Genomic DNA, 21146 nt, shown 5'->3' on the forward strand with positions numbered 1-21146 from the left:
ATAGAGAATTTTCCAGTTTGGATCCCAGGCAGGACTATTTCTTTGTGAGTGCCAACTTATCATCAATGCGTAGCAAATGTAGATATACACTCTAAAACTTTTCCATTATTTGAGGTTATGACAAATAATATTTTTAAATAAAAACTTTTGATTTAAAACTGTATAAATATATTACTCTTTCCGTTAAGTAAAAAATTACAATTATTATTCAATGCTCTACATTCATTAGGAAATTACAGCAGTTAATGTTGCAAAAGAATTAAATTTTGGATGAGAGAATTAGAATCTGAAGCCCCTGATTCTTCACATCATTGAAAGTGAATGCCTAATGTATGTATTTTTTTTATTTTTTAGTTTTCGTGCACATTTTAGCGTCTTTTCGTGTGTCTATTTGGGCAGTTTTTGGCACCTATAAATCCGGGTTCTATTTTTTAATATAAATCTTGCTCTACTAAAAATGATTCTTGAAATGTTTCATATAAACTATATTTCAGTGGACGAGAGTATAGGCTAAGGCTTTCACGGTGGCCTAGAGTCCGCGCCTGCCACCTAGTGGCGACACCGGTGAACGATCGTTGTATGTAACAGTAAGACATTAGTAGCACGTTAATAAACATTTCTAATACAATAATGCCGGATTTTGGATGGATTTCATGCACACACACACACACAAAATAAAATATGTGCCAGGGGAATATGTTTTCTAAGCCGCAAGAAATGAAATTGCTTTACGTTTGTATTGAATCTGTTCTCCAGAAATACCCTCTTCGCATTGTTTGCTTTTCTTGCTATATCGACCTCTACGAAAAAGTAATGCTGAATCCGACGCTCTGAGACGGCGACTTCCGGTTTTTTGTGGAGCAGACCAATAAAGTCCGCAGCTTTTGTGGTGCCTCATCCTTCTCTTTGTGGCGTTTCCAAAGAGCGAAAACCCCATAAATCTCTCCCAGTCAGGTGGCTGATATTATTTATTCCAAATGCAACAAAGAGTAGGCTTTGGGGCAAGGAAGATGAGAGAGTGGACAGAAGTTATTCATGAAACGATCGCCTTGCTTAAAAACCACACAGGAGACGTACAGACACTGTCGGATACCAGCGCTAAGGTTTCGTCAAGTTTCTCTTCGGTAAGCACACTACGAAACATTACAATAGAGTTTACTCGGAACAAGAACATTGCCATACAGTGGCAACCATAGGCGCCGACTTTGGGGGAAAGGCACTTTCTGCACCCCCCCCCCCCCCACAAATTCACGTACAAGGACACATTTTATGTATATTTGCATATATAAAGTATTGTTTATGCCGATCTTACCCCCAAAAAATTTACCATGCCCCCAAAATGTATCTTAAGTTGACACCTCTGGTGGCAACTCTCTGTTTGCCTGCCTGCCTGCCGTGAATGTCTATGTGAAAATAAACTAGTGCAGAAGTGTGAGGAGGCTATTTTTAAGGGAACTTCCTCAAAATAATATATGGAAAAGATGTGTGGCAGTACAAGTCAGCATTTCCATCTTCTGGACAAAAGTATTTTATTATTCTACTTGTAGGGTAATTGTAATTCTAATAAATATATGTGCTTGAGTTGATAGGTTACGTAATATAATTCCAACGTACTTGCAGCACAATAGCCACTATACAAAAAAAATAACTATGATAATAAATTTTGAAACCGTAACAGGAATTTTTTAGAAATGTTATTGATTCGCTGATTAATATTAATTTGTTTCAATTTACTTCCCTTTCCTGACACTTTTGGCTAATGAATATGAAGATGAATAGGGGTAAGATGATATTGATGAAGGGACAATCACAAACACACGTGGATAGAGCCTCTAGAGGATTATATTGACTTCGAGTCCAGATGCCACAACCTCGGAAGTCTGCAAAATGCAACCTACGGTGTACTACGTGGAAGGAAGGTTGACATTTTGGTGTATCCATAAAGAATCATCCACCCAGGAAACGTATTGAAAATCTTATGTACTTCTTTCGTTATAACACTTTGTCCTGCCAATATAACAGTGTTGTCAATTACATAATTGCAATGCATCTGCGACTATGCTCTAAGAGTTGCAGCATACACTGAGCCGGCCAACAAGAAACTGTCACCAGCCCGTAACACTCGGAGACGGCGCCCCCCGATACATATTCACAAACCATCGATTTATTTCCATCCCCCCGGAACAACCTTAAAAGCTCTTCCCTGCGTAAGAGAAGGAAGGAAACTTTGAACAATCTTGCCGGAGAGCGTTGTCCAGCTTCTCAATATCCGGTTGCCACGGGAGACGGCAGACGTCGTCGGAAAAGAAAACAACAAATTCGCGGACTTTCTGGGAATAATAATAATATTCCTGGGGAAGACGTGCGTGTGAAAGGGAGACCCGTTAGAGGGAGGAAAAACAAGAGTAGCGTTAATGGAAGGAGGAAGAAGAAATCTGGAAAAGGAAGGGAAGTTGAAACTTAATGGACAACTGATCTTCCAATTGGATGTTACTGAAAAACACACCAAAGATGCTGTTGTTTGCATCTACATTTCCAACATTGGAGACTATAATGCAGCCGCCGTACCAACCGGTGTTCATTCACAGCGCAGAACGGTTATTTTTACGCTTTAATGTTGTCACTTCTTGCCCTAGCAGTAGACCTAATTGGTTGTTTGACCGTGAGTTCATTCGTAGGTAAACGCAACAACAGCGGGTAAATGCCATAAATGTCGGCTGGAAGGGTGCCTCCACACTAATGTATCGTGCTGTAAATTTTGTTGAACGGTCAGCACGACGCCCGAATTTATTTAAAGGAAATCGACTAGACTCAGTACACTTCAATACACATCGCTACAGCTCGTACATGAGCGGAACGACCTGAATGCCTACCCGAAAATTAAAACCCACTGTGGGAGTTCATTCCCAAAGACCAATTATTTGTCCTGAACGGCTAGTAAAATCTATACGACGCTCAGCAATCATTACAATAAGCTCCTCTTCTGATGAGTTCTCTGTATTGCAACTACGGACTTGTCCTATGCCGTTGTTAGCTATGCCGACCATTCATAATGATTTTCCTGCCTTATCTAACCTTTCACATTTAAGTGTATGCTGTGTCAAAGAAACTATGTATCCTAGTTACTTTCCAAAATGTGTAATTGCATCAGATATATTCTACGATACGAGCAACTGTAACTGATATTCGATTCTTAAAATTTAAAAAAAGTGTTATTGTGACTGCGTTACTTGAAAAGTATAGTCACCGGCAAGAGAATGAGCTTCTGAAACCCTCGCCTTACTGTATGGCATTATGTGTGTTGCCTAATTCTGCGGTGATGAGAGAACCTCAAGAGAAAATCTTCAATGCAAGTTCAGTATCCACCGTAGAGTTTAGGCAACACACATAACGCCATACAGGTAGGCTAGTATTTCAGGATCATATTTGTATTGCCGGTGACTGTACATAACTGTATACTTTACATCGCTGATAAGCTGTTTCCTCTCAGTCTTCCCTCACACAATGAAGTCCATTAGTGGTGACGTCACAAGCAGACGACGAGCTGGAACTGAGTCTAAACAACGGGCAAACTTGTTTTCTTCCTATTCAAATCAATGGGATTTTCCATCGGAAGGGGTAGTTTTAATTATTGCGACAGCTGTTATGAAACAAAATTGTGATGCGTGTCGTACATCGATATAGAGATGAGATTTCGGAGAATACGACTATATATCACACATATCTTACAGAGAATAAGGTAAAGAATAACCGGAGTAAGAAAATCATGCATTTTCATACCATTCCACTTCCGAGCACAGCCGAAGCCGCGCCGAAGCTCACCCGATCACAAGCCGGTCACGCTGCCGCTATGGATGATGGGAGATCAGCAGCGTCAGGCGATTAAACCAGCGGCGCCCATTCGCTGCGATTCCGGATCTGATTCCTTTCTGATATTCGCTTTACTCATTTTCCAACTCCATTTATTCTTTATATTCTCATCTGTAAGGCATATGTTATATATAGACGTTTTCTCCGAAATCTCATCTTTATATTGATGTACGATCCACATCACATTTTTGTCTCGTAACTGCTGTGACGATTCTTAAAGTTACCCTTTGCTATGAGAAACTCAGTGTATTTGAATAGGAAAAAGAAGCACGTTTTTATTTGTTTAGACTCAGTCCCAACTCGTCGTCTGCTGTGACGTCACACTAACAGAGTCTATCCCAGCGCTAGGGCCCACAAGAAACACGGGAGGGGAGGTTTGTTTTGCTTGTTCCCCCTGCTCTCTTTTTTTACACAATAACTTCGCCCCTCCTTCCGACATTGAAGTCGTCAGTCGGGTAATTATCTGGTGGTCGGAGGCAATGTGTTCCCTTTTCACGGTTTCCTCGAAGCCATTAGGTAAATAACAAAGAGGAAATCGATTCGAATCCTCTCCCCCACCCTTCCCATTAAACGGAAGAACTTGTTTTGCTTCCCGATACAAACGCATAACAATTGCTGGTTCCCAAACAAGGAGCATGATGAAGTCATCAGTCAAGATACTATAGAGATTGACTTATTCTGAGATTGAGAAATTATATCAGTATCACAGTTATTATTTTCATAATTTTAATTTTTAACTATGTTTTATGCACATGTACGTACATTAACCATGACTGATCATGCACTGTAAAAAAAATGTGAGTGTAAAATATCACCATGTACAGTGTTACAAATGCTCGGGCAATTCAATATTCTTTTTGGGATTTATCTAATGTTGCACAAAGGCACCTCCGGTATCGCGTTGCATCATTCGGTTTCAATCAGCAATAAGTGTTGAAGCCTGTCTACCACGCGGTGTTGTACTGCAACAAGTGTGGTGGCTACCTTGTTCCCACTATTTCTCGTGGTAACACACTGCATTTTATTTTACAGTTTAAAGCTAAAAGTGCAATCTGAAGCCCTCCTGGAATAGACTCCGAAATCCTTAATTTACCATTCACATTAATCATATTTGAACTTTATATGCGTATCGTTCTCCTTTCTGACCCTTTCTTCTACATATCACTCTCCCTCATCTTTCTCTTTCTCGCTCCTTCTCTCTAGCCGATCTCCGTGGTGGAGCGGAGTCCAGGGTTCGAATCCCGGATTGCGTGGATGTTCTTTTCTTACCTTCATCAATTTCATCATATTTTCCTCATCTTCGCGATTAGCCAACAGTGGCAGAAAATCGAAGTAAAAGAACACAAATCAAAGAATCCTCCTTTCTCTCTCCCCCTCTTTCCCTCTCTTACACTCTTGCTCCTTTTTCTCTTCTAGAGATAAAGAAAGAGAAAAACAAAACAACGAGAAAGAAAAGAATGATGGAAGAAAAAGAGAAAAGGGAGAGAGAAAGAAGAGAAAATGAGAAATGACATTGAGAAGTGATCTGTTTCTCTTTCTTTTTTCATATACAAGTACATTAGCCAGTTCGGTGGTAAAGCGCGTTGAGAATTCGATTCTCGCTCTCGACTCCGAACGTTCTGGGTATAAATCCCTACCAGAGATTCCTTTGCATATGTTCTGCCATGCATTTTATCTTTCCATCATCATATTCGTCGTTGGGACCAGATTGTTTTCAGTCCTATTCACATCTGAATAAGAAACACAGAAATTCGCCTCTTTCTATCTCACCGGGCGAGGAGGAGGGGGGAGACTCGAACCTTGAACCTACTCCTTATGTTCGTAACAAAGCAGTTAGTAAGATTATTAAGAAGCAATTATCAGAACGCTACATTTTAAAAATAGCTTCTCTACAGCTACAGATACATTTACCAAAACGTAGCTCCCTACCCTACTACTCCTGTTCTGCATAAAACACTTAAAACAAATATATGTATACCGCCAATATGATAGCTGTACTTGCTGGAAGATAGATTATGTTATTTATCATCATTATTCCCATCAATCAATGATTTTGATAGTAGTGTTACTTATTTTTCCTCTAGTGTTTGAAAATAGGGTCCCATGTAAGTGGCATACCAATTCAAATTTGATTGAGTTGGTGTTTGAAGTCAACTTTATGCACAGTAAGGCTAATCGGGACTGAACCTACATCTTAAATTGGGATCCGAACCACTATGTGCCTCCACCGGATATCGAACCCGGGACTCCTTGATTACAAGGCGATAACGCTACCACTGCGCCATCGGAAAGGCCCAATTCAAATTTGATATAGTATGGGTATTGCAATTATGGTGTTGTCCAAATTTATGATTACAACTAAACACAAATAAAATATGGTATGATTATTATGTTTAGCTATATATGAGAGTTATTTTCGATTTTTTTTTTTACTACTTCCGACCACTGTTAAGAAGTATTGAATTTATGATTTCAAAAACATTTCATTTATCACTTATTTTTTGATACTGTACAAACTATACTTTGGCAATGTCAAATAAATGCAAAAAGGTTGATGTAGAAAATATATCTTTGTCGTTACTGCAAGGGTCATCGAGATGGCGTAATTCAAAATTCTTTTTCTGAATTTCCGGAAGAGGTACAGTCACTGGCATAAAAATTGGACACCTACATCCTGAAATATTCGCTTTCCTGCAAGGCATTATTGTGTTGCGTAACTCTACGGCGATTAGTGGCTTTTAATAGCAAATTTTCAATGGAAACGTATACCATTGCCGTGGAGTTAGATAACACACATAACGTCTTGAGGGGAATTATTTTAGGACCTAGGTGTCTCCTTTTTATTGCGGCTGACTGTACATAGATAAATTCGGAAAATTCAGTCCAGGTACATTATGCACACACCTCTCACTTTTGTAAAATAAATTGCCTAAGTCGCTACTCAAGTGATGCGTGTTTCTTTTTTGCAGGGAGTAACCTACCCAGCCTGTCACGGGATCTGGCGGTTTTGGGCTCCACCCATGGAGAGATCCCGACTAGCGACGCTAGCCTTCTGCGGGTCCTACGCGGGCATTGTTTTCGGAATGCCCTTGTCTGGTTTACTAGCGGGGGGACTCAGTTGGCAGGCCCCGTTTTACTTCTACGGTAAGTTCTAAAACATATTGCTTCACGATCAGTTGTGATATACAGAGTGTTCCAAAAATGTTAACACTTATACAGTCAGAAGAAAATTACAGTTGCTAGATACTTTAACAAATCATGAAATTCTTACTATTTATACCCTATCCTCTCATCATGCAGTGCCTCTTGATATTTATGATTTTATCATTGTCTTCCAAAAATGAATACATTTTTTATACACCTACGATAATTCAAGTACGGTATATACCTGAAATTCAATATTTCATCTGATTCTGATGGTTTCACAGACAACTACACGTAAAGTGTAAATCACCAACCCAGAGACCTTCTGTAAACAAACCGTCTCACCGATTCGATGTATCACTCCGCGTCAGCTGATTCATGACCGCAATCATCTGCTGTTACACTCATAGTTCGCCGCACCTATTCATTTTATATAAGAGCCTCTGAATATGAGAACCCGCTCTCAAAACATCAGACGAATATGTAGCCGCATACATTGTTACTTTCCCGGTCATTCTTTCTTTCATAACGCTTAAAACTGCAGACACTGACACACCACTGCACTGGGATACCAACTTCTTTTACTGGTTTCTCAGGATACCACTGACAGAACGTTACATAAATATTGAGTAGAATCTCTTTCTCGCCCCTTTTCAAAGGCTGTCCTTGCTCGGAGAACACGGAGACTTTCCCGCACGCATAGAACTCGCCATGTTATTTTTCTAAGGACAAGTCAGGCAATATTACTAAGTGGCACTACTTCCTTGCTGTTCACACGATTATTTTTAGAAAATAACCAATGTTATAAAATATCATTATGTACACAAATCTCTAAGCTCATTGAAAGTTACAATGTATTCCTACAAAATGTTCACACTTATCTTGCCTTGCCATGTCACAAAGTTATTTTACGAAGTGCACTATATTTGGCGGAACAAAAATCGTTGTTAGGATGCTTGTCAAAGTTTCCAATCGCAATAAATTTACTAACTCTCTTTGTCTTGTTTTGATCATCATCAATATATTTATTGGACTTACAGCATTGCATATGGCTGTTTATGCCCATTGTATATTTTATTTACATAAGATACAATTTACATAAAATCTACAAACAAATTTCAAATACACTCCTATCTATATCAAACCTTACAAATATACATTACCATGTTATATCATTTTGTCTAAAAGAATGCAAGTAAAATATATTCAATTCCCATGCAAGAAAGAAGCCAAATTTATGGGAAAGATTACTGGTGCATAGAGTTAACCATAAAGGTAGATCAATAAGTACAAAAGAAAGAGCATTGGGTTTAAAGTGAGACGTCATTTGCGCAGCGTATCCCATACAACAAATTGGCCGTTGTTTTACCTTACGTAATGAATCCTGTAACAACGCTGGATTTTCGTGTGGATTATTTTACTTCTATGAGTTTGCAATTCTTTCTGAATGGGCGTGGTTTTGTTTACAGAAGGTCTCAGGGTTGGTAATTTCTTTTTTCTTTTAAGTTTCAGATAAATTGTTACAATAATGACAATATAATATAATGTAGTCATGGTAAGTGCTCTCCAGTTAAAATATCGAAAATCTTCCTCGGCAGTGTATGTAAGACACGAGGCCTAGCCTGAAGAGCCGGCTAGTTTTCCCACAGGTTTTTCCTTGTACACAACAGCAAACAATGAGTAAACAGTAGAAAATTATGATCGTTGTCAAGATTGAAATATCCAGGTTAGTAGCTAACTAAATTTTGTTAGAAAGGAGTCATAATAACAGATATATTAGTAGTCTTTAGGCATTATTAAAAGTCTAGTTTATTCGACATATAATAAGAAAAGAAAATATTATGTTCACGATTGATTTTAAAATTTCAACAGGTTAGTCGAACAATGAGGCTATTTGTATTTGTCCCATCTCCAAATTATGGAGTAAAAAGTAATTTCAGGCAACAAATTAAAAGAAGAAAGGCCTTTACCACGCGCTCATATTAAGTTGCTCCCCGTTTGATTTCCCAATGCCGATCTTTGCTGTGCCGAGCCTAGCCGTGCCGACCGTTCATAATGGGTTTCCTGCCCTACACCCTTGCATATAGGGCCGAGCCGTGCCGAGCCGACCGTTCATAATGAGTTTCCTGCCTTACGACCATGTAGGATTTCTATTTTTCCTCTTTTAGGTGCCATAGGAATGGTATGGTTCGTGGCATGGTTGTGGTTGGTGTTCCCGAAGCCTTGTAAGCATCCGACTATATCAGCTCGTGAATTGATGTACATAGAGCAGTCTCTGGGATCTTCGACGCAGCTGGAGATGCCGAACATCTACACCACGCCTTGGCGATCCTTCCTCACCTCAATGCCCGTATACGCCATCATAGTTGCCAACTTCTGCAGATCTTGGAACTTCTACCTGCTGGTGCTATTTCAAGCAGCTTATTTGCAGACCTTCCACTACAACATTGAGAAGGTTAGTAGCGGTGAGGTCATCAGAGGTAAAGTCTTTACCACATCCCCAGCGAGAAAAACAAAGATAAATAAATGCTCTTTCGTCAAAATATGCATTTTGGATGTTATTCGGGGATACATTAAATGTGACTACCCCAAAATGTATTTCCGACCCACACGTCATTCATTTTCTCGACGTTCTCATTGATAACAATGCGTCGCATGGATAAAAGTGTTGTTGTTGGTTGTTTGGTGCGGAAATTAATGGAATAAAAGATATTAAATTAATTTCTACGCATGGATAAAAGTGAGCACAAACTTATTTTTTTCTGTTTTTAGAACACTTTTTCCCGTATTGTTAAAATATAAATGCTGGTAACCGCTCACAGAGAGACAGGTGCATCGCCTAAATTTTTTGTAGGATAGAGGCTCGGTCCTTGATAGAAAGTTGATTAAGCAATAATGCCACAAGAGGTACTAGCAGTAACGTATTATTATTATTACGAAATAATAAAAACATATTCACTATTTCCTTTATTTCACTCAATTTACAGGGTGTTTCTAAAGTTCGTTACCAACACGTGGGAGGTGATTCTACAAGTGAAAATAAGGCCTCCTCAATGGCGCAGTGATATCGTCGTCGCCTTGTATCCCAGGTTCGATACCCGGTGGAGGCACATAGTGGCACACTGTAGGTCCAGTCCCAATTAGCTTTACTGTGCATAAAGTGGACTTAAAACCAGTGGCGTAGCGTGATTCTATGAAAGGTGTAAGGCTTCCTTAGATAAACCTGATCTGAATATTGGATAAAGAAAACCCAAAGACAGATATTTTAACTAAATATAATCTATTTGAATGTAAGTCATGCATGGGCATACTCAATTTCAAACATAAAATAACCCCGCGGTGTCTGCTATCGTCGATGCGGCGACATTGAAGCGTGCAACGAGAAGCTCGGCTGACACGACAGGTGTTTCGTATACGAGGCGTTTCATCTCTCTCCATAGAAAGAATTCCAGGGGAGTGATGTCCGGCGATCTTGCTGGCCACGGCACAGGTCCACCCCTACCAATACACCGATCGTGGGACAAGCCATTGAGGAAGTGACGCACATTTTGGGCGAAATGTGGTGGTGCACCATCGTGAAGGAACCATAGTCCTTGCCTCACGTCCTCCAACAGTTCATGCAAGACATCACGAAGAAATGCATGATATGTGTCACCACACAGGCGAACAGGGAAAATGTAAGGCCCAACCAAATGGTCTGCACTATCCCACACTACACATTAACCGCAAACCTGTGCTGATGGTGTGCCACTCGAATTGCATGTGGATTTGCAAAATTCTAAACTTGGCTTTTTTTACTATTGAACACGCCCGTTTTGGTGAACGTTACTTCATCAGTCCATAAACCATGTTCGCAAGATTCGGGATAGCTTCCATCTGTCGCAAAAAACATTGGCAAAACACCACACGTAGGCCAAAGTCCTGAGGTAAAAGGTCTTGTACCTTCTGGAGTTTGAAAGAGTACATTCCCTCTTCGGACAGGACGCGCCACACATTAACATGGGAGGTGTTGTGGGCACTGGCTATAGCGCCCGTACTCGTGTCAGGACGATCTCTGACAACATTTAACACCGCATCCACAAACTGATCTGTGCGCACACTTTGAGGTCTCCCAATTTCTCGACGGGGTGGTAGCACTGATCCTGTTTGACGAAGTCGAGTATGCAGTCTTTGAAAGAAGGTGTGCGACGGCAGCCTCCCATTTGGAAAACGTTCCCCATACAAACGTCTTGCTGCATGGCTATTACTTCCTGTCTTGCCATAAATGAGATGCATGTCTGCCAGCTTCTCTGTGGTGTATGCAGCCATCCCGATTGCTGGATATCTGCCGACCCGTAGACGACGAACACTAGTGCACTGTACACGATGGGCCGTGCCTATCGATAACGCCTAGCAGTGCCTATTGCGAGGTTTGCCCAATTCGCCAAGTTCACGTCCTTCCAATCGTAAATATTCAACCGCAAACGTGCGACGGTAACCTGATGCGCGGTGATGCTGATATCGCAGTACGTGAAGCACGAATGGCAGCGACCGGTGCTTTACTGCCAGAAGAATACTACTGTGTTAGCGCCCCTAGCGGGAAACGCCAAAGTCAAGGTCACGCTTCGCCCTTTCTGCATGTGGGTACGTACAAATATCGACAACACGACATCGCCCACATTACATTTCCCGGGTCGCCCATGCTAATCTCTCCATAAAACCCTTCCCTACCCCCATGACTTCGACATGAAACGTTCAATGGGATCATTACAACCCAGAAGTGTCCGTGATTATACCGGCTTCACATTTAGGCCTGCTTAGTTGTGAATTGCCAATGCTTCATGATTCTCCTTAGCATTTTAAATTAACGTGTATGTTTCGTTTTCCCCATCTCTAGTCGGGAGTCGTGGGAGCTCTACCACATCTGGTTATGACAGTGATAGTGCCCACCGGGGGCCAACTGGCTGACTACCTGCGCAGGTCTGGGCTGCTGTCAACCACCAACGTGCGGAAGATCCTCAACTGTGGTGGGTTCGGGATGGAGGCCGTGTTCTTCCTTGTGGTCGCTTATGCACAGACTGCTGTCGGAGCCATCACTGCGCTCACCTTCGGAGTAGCCTTCAGTGGGTTTGCTATATCAGGTAAGAAAGATGGACTCTCGACAATACTAATCTTGATATTCTTCTGCTTCGGTTCTCCTTCTAGGTTCTTGTACATCGATTGTCAACTCTTGGCTTCGAGTTTCTCCTTTCCTTTCCAGCTATCATCTACTCTTCCAACTCTCATATTTTCTTACCTCTGGTTCTTCATCTACTTCTTACTCAGAAATCTCTTCACGTTTTTCCTTTAGTCTTCTTCTTCTTGGCTCAAACTTATCTTTCTGTTCTTCTTAATTTATTTTCTTTATTGTCTATTCTGACAACTCACTCATATATTGCTAACTTCCAACATTTGACTCTTACCTTCTCCTTCTTGATTCAGACTTTTCTTCAATTTTCAGCTTTATATTCCGTGTATTGTACCTATGCTACCAACTCACATATTGTCTAATTTCAACTCCTGGCCATTCTCTACCTGATTCACACCTGTTCCAGTTTCAACCCAATCATTGTACATTATCATTTACAGTAAACTAATCTACCATTTTAACTATCCCTCTCTTTCAGATTTTCCTGCTGGCGTAGTGGTAACGTCATCGCCTGTCGGTCCTGTTCCGTTTAACCTATCTGTACATAAAGTGGACTTAAAACAACAACTATCTTTCAGATTTGCTCCACAACGGAGTACAACTTCAAACTACTCCAATCACAGTATCTCGAACCGAGTTATTTCCTATTACTAAATTCATATAAATACGTTTGTTTATAATACTGCGATTCAGTTGTTTAACATGGTAAAGGATTGTTGACCATCAAGTAACTACAAAGATTAATTTCTTCACTATTTACCAATCAGTTCTTTCGTAACTTGTTGAAAATCACGATAGGCTATTCAAATTACATTACCAATAGGTCAAACTAGAATGAACCTTCTAGTAGAAGAAGCAATGACATTTTCTTCTGTGAAATGTATTTAAGTGCATCTTTGTACCAATAATGAACAGACTGGGAAGTGTTTTATTTGCGTTGTTTTTTACCCCTCCAGGTTTCAATGTCAACCATCTAGACATAGCTCCAAGATATGCAAGTATTCTGATGGGAATGTCCAATGGCGTAGGGACCATAGCAGGAATGATATGCCCCATTGCAATTGACCACATCACTAAGGATAAAGTAAGTTACATGTTGCTGTTGCTTGTTCAATTATAAGATGAGACAGCTGGCAGGAGCTACCTTAAAGTTGGTTTAAGTATTTTCGAAATCTGATAAAATCTTGGATTGTTAAGTTATCTTGTTAGCCTTGCACAAAACGATTTACTATAAGAAATTTAATCTTACATTTTAATATCGACAATAACTTTATAGGCCACTTTTTAACATTTTAGAACATTTGTACAAATTAGTTTTTGAGAAAGTCATGATCTTCTGAACTCTAGTGAGCACCAACAGGCACAAAAACTGACGGAAGTACCCGAAGAACTCCGATTAAAAGCCTGTACAAGATAGATAAGAAAACTCTGAAATCGAGCAAATTTCCGTACAGCGAAGGCTTCGTAGCTCTTCTAAACATGAACAAATTAGCATAGCTAATGTAAAAAAAAAAAGACAAGAGGTTTATATTTTTCTGGCAAAGCCGAAAAGAAAAAAGTCACGTACTGATATGCTACCAACTCGGAATCCTAACGAAATGTAATAAAGAAGCAAAACCTTTTTTCCCGCCAAATTTCTGAGTGGCGCCACTCTCTCTCTCTCTCTTCCTCTTCCTTTGTTCATTTCCCGCGTATATCATCAGTTCACGGACCAGTACATTTTCCCCTCGGCGTCCCTCTCAATGTTCTTCGCGTCTTATGATCCGTGACAAACATCCTTTCTAGTTCGGAAGCGTTGCAGTTTGAATAATGCTCGTCACAGGGAGATATGACATCTCACTGGAGGGGGAGCTGAAGTTATAACGGTCCTCCCTTCAGAATGGCTCCTTTTTTGTTTCCCTCTTTCCTTTGTTCTTTGATTACATTCCAGACACACTCTTTGGTCAAAACTTCACATTTCTGGCTTCAAATATTGTCTCTGGAGACATGATTATTTGCGAGAACTTTCTCTGTTTCAATTCTAGAATACGATAAAAGTAATTCTCTGAATAATAGCGACAATAGTGTTTCATTAGCATGTACTGTTAATTGGGAATTATCCAGTGCCTAGTGCTACTACTAGTTTCCATTCAAGCGCTGTGGTTCTAGAAAGTACCTCTTCACCAGCCCCATAGCTAGATATTTTCTTTTGGTGCCCTAGGCAGGATTGAAGTTTGTCCCCCGCGCACTACCAAGCACCGACATTTTATGTGCGTCCTTCGATATTTTCTTCTTATGCCATGGTTTGTAATATTTACATCCTACATATTTTGAAATGAAACGAAGAAAAACTCATTAAATAATAATATAGGACATAGGTTAAAAGATTGGATTTCTGATTTAGCAGACTTGAGAATATTTCAGTTATGTCCATGGACGTCCGGAAGGGGGGGCAAGGGTAGACCACGGCCCCCCTGGAAAATGAATCTGTACCTAAAAATTATATAATTCAGACATAATTTCATTTCAATCACAGTAATTTATGTTAATTATTATAAATTCGTTGAAGAAACATGATAATTTCAGACTGAAACAGTGTTTTTTGAGGGTGCATCACTATTTTGGAGGAAAATTTGTGTCCTTTGCCCCCCCTGGAAAAAAATTACCTTGCTCGCCCCTCCCTGGAAAAAATCCTGCGGACGTCTATGGTTATGTCTTAGTGTCTGAAGAACATCTTTGAAAAGTAACTGTTTCTACTACTTTAAAAAACAGCATATTCCAGCAGTGCGTTACCACAATATAAGCCTACCAGTAAAAGAAGGAAGAAAGTTAAGAATAGTAAATGAAAAAAAGAATACATGAAGTCTATAACTTCGAATCAACCTCATAACCTCATCCGAAAAGGATTGATGATTTACAGGGTGATCCGTTTGAGATGTCAGAAAATTAAACCTTTATACACAAGAGGTTAATGTACGTATCTGTGAGCAGTTTGTTGTAATATAAGCAGAAAGGATGTAAGTTTTGAATGAGTGGAGGTTTACAGACTACAGCCACATGGCGGCGCTAATGTGCATGGTAACAAAGGTTACAACAGCGCACACAGTAGTATGGTATGCGAAATTTTCGAGTATTACATGCATGCTACTGCCGCCACGCAGCTGAAGTCAGTAAACCTCCACTGATTCGAAACTTACATCCATTGTGCTAATAATACAACAAACTGCTCACAGATACGTACATTAACCTCTCGTGTATAAAGGTTTACTTTTCTGACATCCCAAACGGACCACCCGGTATATCTTTTCGTGATATGGTCGAACACGGAACGTCATGTAACAAGTTGAATGGTGACATCTATTTTCACGTAGTGACCCTTCAAAGGAATCTTCAATGATTGATTGATTGATTGATTTGATTTATTTTACTTCGCTTTTTGTGCTACTTTTGGCTAATTTGCGAAGATGGGGATGAGTGATGATATGATGAAATTGATGATTGAATTGATTGATTGAATTGTTGTTGTTTTAAGTCCACTTTATAAACAGAAAGGCTAATCAGGACTGGACCTACAGTTTAAGGTGGGATCCGAACCACTATGTGCCTCCGCCGGGTATCGAACCCGGGACCCCTTGATTACAAGGAGGCAAAGCTACCACTGCGCCATCAGCGAGGCCCAGATGAAATTGATGAATGGACACTCACAAACATCCATGCTCATGCCGGAATTCGAACCCGGGACCCATGGCATCGTAGCGCGATGTGCTAACCACTTCGCCACAAAATCTTCAACGGGAACAAGGATTGAGTAACACCTTGATTGTTTCCTTTCTTCCCTTACCTCTGCCAAGTATAAATTTCTCCGTCATATAATCTGACTTTGCTATCTTTGAAAAGAAAAAAAAGTCTGTGTTTTGTACCCTAAGCTTCAGCCCCCTTAAGCAACCCCTCGCTACGGGCCTGCTCTTTACTCGTCTTCAGGTGAACAATTTCTTTTTATCGGTGATGGAGATAGAACCAACGTCAGGCCTGTGCGTTTACTAGAAATCCGAAGGGTGCCGTGTAGTGATTGGTTAGCGCCAAGTTTTTGTAGTAAAATATCAGCTCTAATGTCGGTTTGATCGTCGGACACTAAACTCTGTCTCGGGAATCTCTGGAGCAAGAGAACGAAAACAAGTCCTTGCACAAGTAGACTCGAAAGGGCGAGGGGGAGGGAAAACTCGGCTGCAGCTACAGCGCGCACTGCTTTCCTCTGCCCGCCCACTTTCTCCCCTTTCTCTACATAAATTTGTCTCGTTCTCGGTCTCGTATCGATAACTCGTCTTAAGGATTGGTCTCGTTTCCGGTTGCATCCTGGAGGAATCATTTTGGCATTCGCATTGAAAACGTCTACTTACGTAGATGCGATCCCGACCGCACGAGGCTGCTTCGGGTGCGAACAATTGGATGTAGTAGTGAACATTTGCGTGTAGAAGTGAAGAATTGCATATGAAAGTAGAGGTTTAATTCGAAATTGCCGATGTTCAAAGTCAAACATTTCCGCCCAACCCTCCCCGGCAATCACCTTCTCGATTCTTCCTCAAGAAATGAAGCAAGTCCTCCAAGCGGAGAACAAAGCCTCACCGGTTTCCATAACGACCGAGTTCAAGTGCCTTCCACAGCATTTCTGGAGCCGACAACCGAGACGCCTCTCGGAGGATGCAACCCCCTTCCCACTTCTCCCATCCCTCTTCCATTGTCATCATGCTTGGCTTTCTGTAGCCGGCACTCGACCCTACATATTGTGCGGCAAATTCCCATCCAGATTCCTCAATTTACATGTGAAGGGTGAAAGTCTCTTGCGCGGGGGTGGGGTGTCAAATTACGTGTATTAAGAAACCCGAGAGCATCTTCTTGATATGTTTCACTGTTGCATGTGAATGAGGGAGGATGGGGTGGGGGGGTTATTGCCTCAAATTTCAAAGTCGAACGGACACTTGAGTACAAGAATTAAACAGTCCGTTTTTTGAGGAATGATCCATCCTCAATTTGTATTTCCAGCTGTAGTCCAGAAGGTGGGCGTCTGAATGCACGCGGCAGACCAGGGTTCGATTCCCGGCATGGGTAGTGGCGTACTCAAGGGGAGATTGGTGGGGTTATATCCCCCATTGCCCAGTATTCCTAAAAAAAAAAAAGAACATGAAAGGCAGGAAAAATGACAAAATGAGGGCTGACTATGATTAAAAAAAGTATACACACCCCCTCCCCTTTCGAAATCCTGGGCACGCCACTGGCATGCATGATTTCAGGTAGGAATATTTCCGAATGTTCTTGCATGTTTTGGTTTTGGGGTTCACTCAGCCTCAAAGGGTACCTGTTTGGTAATCCTGTGAAATGACAGTGGCCGGAGCGTGTTGCTAATCACATCACACCCAGAATATCTGATATCGAGAATGTGTGGGATCCTACCACCATATCCCGATATGCCTTAACGACATGGTTCAATGCACAGGGGATATCTTTACTATCATTTTAGTTACTCCACGTCGCTGCTCTAACTCTATCAGTTAACCGCAACGATGAAGATGAATAGGCTGAGTAGTTAACGTAGCATGATATGAAGCCAGGCGTCGTAGGTTCGAATCATTATCGTCGCGATTGAGTCAGCCAGTTTGAAAATTGGCTTTGATTGGAATTGCTATGATAATTCATTTGATTTATTTAAAATTGTCGTAAAATAAAGTTGGTACATAGATCAAAAAATATTCTTTCAAACCTAAAAAAAAACTATAAAATTAACAAATACTTGCGGCAATTTTGGTGAAGGTAGCCGAATGAAATTAAAGGAAAAAAAAGTTCTATAAATCAGAATAACATCTCGCCATTTTCCTAGCTTTCCAAAATGTTAGTCCAAGGTAAAGGTGCACGGAGTCGACTATTGAAAACATTGAATGGAATTATGATTAGGAAAATTGAGGATATTGACCTAGGGAAAGTGAAATCCCATATAGCCCCTCCTTCGGCACGCCCTTGTTCCTAGGGAAAAACATCTCTTTTCAGAAGTGATGATTACATATTACTTGAAATGATGACAATACTACTTAATTATTAATAATAGTACTGTTTCTCAGTAATGAATGCAAACCACATCCTTTCACACATCATTCTCCATATTGAATGTACACACAAACTCTCCATTATAAAAATGGAAGGATATTTAAATGAATTTCCCTTATTATATGACGTGGACATAACTTTTTTATACATGTACATAGGTGTAGAATTTGGTAAAATTTTCTTTTTGGACTGCAAACTACATTTGAATGAATTTTATTTACAATATGTTTTAACTCAATTCTTTAATTTCTTATTTAAACTTTGTTATATTCTTGTTCAAGTTACATAGCTACGCGTGTATAATCAATATAAGCGGAACCTCGGCCCTGTGAAGAACAAATAAAAGAAACAAGTTAATACGAATGTTTATTGGATTGTTTTTCAAGTATATATTTTTGTTTTTTCAGAAAAGGGAAAGCTGGAAGGCCGTCTTTATCATGGCGGCCATAGTTCATTTTGTGGGCGTGGCGTTCTATGGTGTTTTTGCTTCCGGTGAACTCCAGCCGTGGGCTGAACCACCCAAAGAGGAACAAAAGCCATGGAATCCGCTGGAAGATGCATTCCAGCCAGAGGGATATGGGGAAGAAAAGCAGAAAGGAGTGTCGCCGGTATGCTATTCTTTTCTCTACTAAGTATTAGCAATCATTACTAAAATGCATATGTTGTTCTATTTAAATATTTGAGCTGAAGGAAGCACGAATTTTCAAATTGGTGCCACACAAACTACTGTGACCAGCATGGTATTGGTAAAATTTCCAGTGGGGGGGGGGGGGGGATCCAACTAAATTCTGTCGAAACATCGGGATATTATATGAAGTGTCTTGGTAGGGGGGGGGGGTATGGAAGTCGTGGCAGTTCCGCGGTAGACTGCTACGCGAGAGACTCACGTTCCATTTCCGGCGTGAGTGATTTAGGTAGAAAATTTTTAAGCAATTTTTCTGTATGGTGTGGCACTGGGGTTTACTTTACCCAGCCTCTAATAGATTGGTACCTGGAAGCAACACTATGGATAAAGACGGCCGGAGCCTGGTGCGGATCACATCACCACCACAAACCGGGCCGAAATTGTGAATGTATGAGGCCCTGCCTCCATAGTCCCCATCTGTTTTCACAGCATGTTGCTGGGCCTCCCCGATAGCGTAGTGGTAACGTCGTCGCCTTGTAATCAAGGGGTCCCTGGTTCGATATCTGGTGGAGTCACACAGTGGCTCGGATCAAACTATAAACTGTGTTCCAGTCCCGATTAGCCTTTCTCTGCGTAAAGTGGGCTTAATAAACATACTCAAACAAACGGCATCTTGCAATGTGAGGTGTGGTTTTTCTTTTACCTGCATATCATTCTTCCAAATGTCTAAATTTAAACCAGAGGGGGAATACGATAACCAGAAGATGGAATTCACATCTCATCCTTCTTCTAATATCATCCTCGTTGAGACGCTAGTAGATATAAGCTCATTCAGAAACTTTTCCTCAAGAAAATAAAGCCTGACGCCCAGTACTTACTTGAGTGTCCCTTTTCCAAGAAGTCCTGAGTTTGAATCAATGGTAATATAATACTGTAATGCGTCTTCGCCAATACTCTCAAAGCTAATATTCTAGTTAACCAACACACGTAGGGTACATTCTCCACGTTGTGGTTAACCTAGAAGGATTGACAAGCAACTACAAAAATTTGAAAAAAATAAATTTTCTTGCATGACAAGTTCTCTAAATATCAGAAACTTTCAAAATAGTTTCTCAATTTTATTTAACTAGCTTAAATTAACACGGTTTGAACTTACATTTTCAAACTTGCCTTATGTAATTAACCTGAAGTTAAGCCGAGGAGCGGTAATTATACAAATAAATATTAAATTAAAAATATGCTATCAGTTTATTACTAGATAACTCTGACAAAGCACTTGCGAATTCGTATGTTCATTTTTTAACATGAAATCCGCCTTTGTAAAAAAATGCATGTAATGCTCTGCCAAATTAAAATTACTAATACCTAAGTTGGTCACACCTAGGTGACCTAACTCTATCTAAATACAGTTCGGGAAATAGGAAGTATATTAAAAATTCTGAAAAACTATAAGAGTAAAAATATAACGTTCTCTATATTTAAAACAAATATTCCACGAAAGTAATGTTAGATGTCATTACAAAAGTAGATATTAACAATATTGAAACTAGTATATTATATATATATATATATATATATATATATATATATATATATATATATATTTGTAATTAGTATCAACTGTGTAACCCGACAAAATTTTGTACTATGTCTTAATTTTAATACAAGACATTACATATTAAGTTGCAAGTAATTGTAATATGTCTTAATTTTAATACAAGTTATTGTATATTAAGTTACAAGTAATTGTAATCTGTAATACAAGAAAAATTATCATATTTCACCACTGAGAGTGAAGTACTACAATCTTCCGATATTTCGGTTAAACAGTACGTGCTAAATTACCCACAATGCTCAGCAATAATGCAAATCATTATTTCATAACGTTACTGTTTCAGCAAACACTTCCAAAAAAACCTCGGGTACACACAGAAAACTAAATCATATCGATTGATGCACCAGAATGCATCGATTGATGCACTAAAGTGTGTTTTATGGCTTCTTCAAAGAATCAAATTCACATTTGTTGCATTTGGGTGCATTTTTGTATGTCGTAAGAGAAACACTAAAGTGCATCATTCGATTCAAGTAAGGATTTCTTTCAGTCGAGATGCACTTCAATGTATCAGTTGATGTTCCTTGATGCACCTTCCTGCATCATCAAAAAAGATGCAGGAAGGTGCATCAAAACGCACCAAGGTGCATCAAAACGCATCAACTGATGCATTGAAGTGCATCTCGACTGAAATAAATCCTCACTAGAAT

The 21146-nt window shown here is 40.0% G+C and overlaps 1 protein-coding gene across 1 annotated transcript in view; it reads left to right on the top strand.

Annotated features, from left to right (window-relative positions):
- Positions 1-21146, top strand: part of VGlut (Vesicular glutamate transporter) — a 186087-nt gene that overhangs the window by 158399 nt on the left and 6542 nt on the right. The window contains exons 8-12 of the mRNA XM_083122855.1: positions 6840-7014; positions 9183-9469; positions 11891-12134; positions 13138-13265; positions 18664-18864. Coding sequence (XP_082978981.1) covers positions 6840-7014; positions 9183-9469; positions 11891-12134; positions 13138-13265; positions 18664-18864 — 1035 coding nt within the window. The remainder of the gene's footprint in view (positions 1-6839; positions 7015-9182; positions 9470-11890; positions 12135-13137; positions 13266-18663; positions 18865-21146) is intronic.

The sequence above is a fragment of the Lepisma saccharinum genome, chromosome 5, assembly GCF_977018435.1.
Source record: "Lepisma saccharinum chromosome 5, izLepSacc3.1, whole genome shotgun sequence".
In the NCBI taxonomy this organism is placed as follows: Eukaryota; Metazoa; Arthropoda; class Insecta; order Zygentoma; family Lepismatidae; genus Lepisma; species Lepisma saccharinum.